At 43.7% G+C, this 4,174-nt stretch overlaps 1 protein-coding gene across 1 annotated transcript; it reads left to right on the top strand.

The window, feature by feature from the left end:
* The first annotated feature begins 391 nt into the window (after window positions 1-391).
* LOC135108204 (uncharacterized) lies at window positions 392-985 on the top strand. Its single transcript, XM_064018979.1, has one exon. The coding sequence runs from the start codon at window positions 392-394 to the stop codon at window positions 983-985; it is 594 nt and encodes a 197-aa protein (XP_063875049.1).
* The last annotated feature ends 3,189 nt before the right edge of the window (window positions 986-4,174 follow it).

Here is a 4,174-nt window from a genome sequence, read left to right as displayed (position 1 = left end):
TACCGTCGCCACTCATCATGCCTTCTCTCCTCAGACAATGCGACGCCTGTCAAGGCAAGTTTTCCGCCCAATATTTTAGGAATTCCTCAGCTTGCAGGTTGTGCCATATGCAGAGCAAGATCGAGAGGCTACATGAGAAGTGTGAGGAGAAATGTAAGAAGTATGACGACCTCGCCCGGCAGTTTGAAGTTCTTAAGGACTTTGTTTCTGCTAATATTAGTTGTTCTCTCCCAGACACTGCACCCGCCACTGCCCTCACCCCCGCCAGACCCGCCGCCACCCCCGCCAGGCCCACCGAGCCGCGCTCCCCCCTGCGCATGAGGAAACACCCTTCACTGTAATCAGGAATAGTGTCACCCCCACTAATAAAAAGAAATTCTTCCCTATTTCTATGTACAACAGATTCAAGGTCCTGTGTGAAGAGGAGGAAGACGACATCGAGACGAGACTAGTTGGTGACTCTATAGTGAGAGGTCAGCTATCCGAATTTTGTGGTCAGGCCCATGAGTCACAGAAATGTTTGTGTATGCCTGGTGGACGCCTAGACGACATCACGGTAGCATGTGATGATGCAACCAGCGGAGCGGAAAATAATGCCCTTTTTATCATCCTCGCAGGTACAAATGATGTAGAGAACACCAGATCCGAGGAGCTGATGGAGAAGTACAAGAGGATGCTTCACCGGTACAAGATTAAATCTCAAAATATTATTATTTCAGGCATCCTCCCTCGGACTAGAGCACCGACCATTTTCTATGACAGAGCTTTTAGTACTAACAGCTGTCTAAGATCTCTCTGCACAGATGAAAGTGTGGACTACGAGAATCTCTGGGCCGACTTCTATAATAAACCCTTCCTATTCCAGGATGACGGTTTGCACCTCAATAGGGTGGAGGCAGCACTACTCAGGAGGCTGCTAAGTAACAAAGTTTCTAGATTCAGGCCAAAAAACGCCCAGCAGGATCAAGCAGCTTCATCCACGTAAACGACTCCCCACCTACTCGAAATAAGCTTAAGGTCTTCTATGTGAACGCTCATAGCTTGTGTAACAAGTTTTCAGAGTTAGAAGAAATAGCGCTCACAGGAATCTACGACATAATATGCGTAACAGAGTCATGGTTAAACATAGGAGTCAGGGACTATATAGCAGAATATAAAATTCCCGGGTACGTAATATTTGAAAAAAAAAGTCGTGTAAACAGAAATGGAGGTGACATTTTATTCTGCATCAAAGCCAGCCTCAAACAAAGATGCTCTATTTATATTTTTAAAGAATAATTACGGGACCAAGCTAGCATTGTCCCTTATTTACAGACCACCAGCCCAGCCAGTCCAAACTGACAGCGAAATTTTCCACCAAATTAGCGAGATAAGTGACACACACGACGCCGTAATCCTAGGAAATTTTAACTTACCAGTGACTAAGTGGGGCGAATCACTCACCTCACACCATGGACATGACCTGTATAATAACTTAAAAGAAAGTTCACTTACACAATTTGTGCAAAACCCGACACGTGATAATCATGTCCTTGACCTCGTGCTTGCTACAAATGATGAATTAATAGAAAATGTAAATATCGGCGAGAAGTTTAGTAACAGTGACCACCGCGCAATCACCTTCAATATAAGCTTCACGGCAAACGAGTCAAATATAAGCAAAGAAAAGTCCCTGACTACAGAAAAGCAAATTTCTGTAAACTCAAATAAATTCTTCACCAAATAGACTGGAGTCACCTACTTACCACCACAGATATTAATGCTCACTGGAAATTTTTCATGGATAGATACTTAAAAGCAGCACAAGAATGCATACCCATGAAAAATCGTCGTCCCACTAAAAAACGTTAAGCCAAAGTGGTGGAACGCACAAATAGATGAATGCTTGCACGTCAAGAGGGATGCACATAACAGATTAAAATCCTTCAGTTATAACGTAGAACTTATTAGCTTCGTTGAACTAAGACGTAAAGCAAAGAAGTTAATCAAACATAACAAAAAGTTAACCAAGTTGCATTTTGCGAACCAGAGTAAAACGAGCCCAAAGGAATTTTATAGCTTTATCAGGCAAAAGGAAATGACTACTTCAACTATTGGACCCATAATTGATGTAAATTGAGATTACATTAATGACGAGAAGCAAATTAGTAACATTCTAAACACTTTCTTTGCCTCAGTATTTACAGTAGAAGTCCTAAGAAGCATCAACATAACAGAAAGTGACGTGTCAAAATGCTTCGATAAACTTAAAGTTAGCAAGTCACCCGGGCCTGACACGATCTCACCCCGCATCTAAAAGAAGCGAAATCCGAATTAGTTAAACCATTAACCCTATTTTTCAACAAATACTTGCAGTTACTACGAGGAGGCAGTAGACACCTGCCGAAACAATAATTACTCCCAGTGAGGTCTAAAGCACTGTTCAGGGGGTGCTGAACTTATCATTAAACCCAGCTGCCCAGCCTGCCCTCTAAAGACAACTCTCTTCCTCCACAGAAAACTACAGGCACCTAATAACACACACACACCCTACACTCAAAAAATTTTAAAATCATCATGGCGACTCCTACACCAGCCTCAGAGTCCCCATCTGGGGAGGGGACCATAAATGTCCACAGGTCGGACTGCCTTTCTGTCGACGACCCTAAGTGTCTTGACACCCCCCTCAACTTTTTCTTCATTAACTTCTGCAACATTCGCGGTCTAAGATCTAATTTTCAATCTGTAGAACACCACCTCTCCTCTTCTAAACCTCATCTTTTCCTCACTGAAACTCAGGTGTCTGAGGCAACTGACAGTAGCCCCTTTTCTGTTCCCTCCTACTTTCTCTATTCTCATTCTCATTGGATGTTGCGTTTATGTGCTCTCGTGCCCACGCTCTTGAATCTTCCAAGTTTTCCACCATCTGGCTACGACTACAGAGTCACTCTCATACTAAATTTATCTATGCTGTATACCTCTCTCCTAACTCCTCTGACTATAAGAAATTCTTTGACTACTTAACTTTCAAAGTGGAGCACATTCTGACCCTCTTTCCTTTTGCCGAGATCTCCATTCTTGGAGACTTCAATGTTCACCAGCAGCTTTGGCTTTCCTCTCCCTTCACTGACCATCCTGGTGAACTAGCCTACAACTTTGCTATCCTCCATGACCTAGAGCAATTGGTGCAACACCCTACTCGTATTCCTGACCGTCTTGGAGATACACCCAATATTCTTGACCTTTTCCTGACTTCTAATACTTCTGCTTATGCTGTCACCCTTTCTTCTCCGTTGGGCTCCTCCGATCACAAACTCATATCTTTATCTTGTCCTATCGCTTCAATCCCTCCTCAGGATCCCCCTAAGCGAAGGTGCTTCTGGCGTTTTGCCTCTGCTAGTTTGGGGGACCTGAGGAGGTATTTTGCTGATTTTCCTTGAAATAACTACTGCTTCCGTGTCAGAGACCCATCTTTGTGTGCTGAGCGCATAACAGAGGTGATAGTGTCTGGCATGGAGGCGTACTCTTTTTCTCGTCCTAAACCTTCTAAACCTTGGTTTAACACAGCTTGTTCTCGTGCTATACATGATAGAGAGGTGGCCCACAAAAGGTACTTAAGCCTTCCATCACCAGAATCTCATGCACTTTATATTTCTGCCCGAAACCATGCCAAGTCTGTTCTCCAACTAGCCAAAAACTCCTTCATTAACAGAAAATGTCAAAACCTTTCAAGATCTAACTCCCCTCGTGATTTCTGGCATCTAGCCAAAAATATCTCCTATAACTCTGCTTCTTCTTCTTTCCCTCCTCTATTTCAACCAGATGGCACTACTGCTATCACATCTATTTCTAAAGCTGAACTCTTCGCTCAAATCTTTGCTAAAAACTCGAACTTGGTCGATTCTGGGCTTGTTCCTCCCTCTCCTCCACCCTTTGACTACTTCATGCCACGTATTAAAATTCTTCGCAACGAAGTTTTCCATGCCCTCGCTGGCCTAAACCCTCGGAAGGCTTATGGACCTGATGTGGTCCCTCCTATTGTTCTCCGAAACTGTGCCTCCGTGTTTGCACCTTGCCTAGTGAAATACTTTCAGCTCTGTCTGTCAACATCCTCCTTTCCTTCTTGCTGGAAGTTTGCCTACATTCAACCTCTTCCTTAAAAGGGTGACCGTTCTAATCCCTCAAACTACCGTCC

The sequence above is a fragment of the Scylla paramamosain genome, chromosome 16, assembly GCF_035594125.1.
Source record: "Scylla paramamosain isolate STU-SP2022 chromosome 16, ASM3559412v1, whole genome shotgun sequence".
Classification (NCBI taxonomy): domain Eukaryota; kingdom Metazoa; phylum Arthropoda; class Malacostraca; order Decapoda; family Portunidae; genus Scylla; species Scylla paramamosain.
The sequence above is the reverse complement of the archived record's forward strand: the minus strand, read 5'-3'. Positions and strand labels throughout refer to the sequence as shown.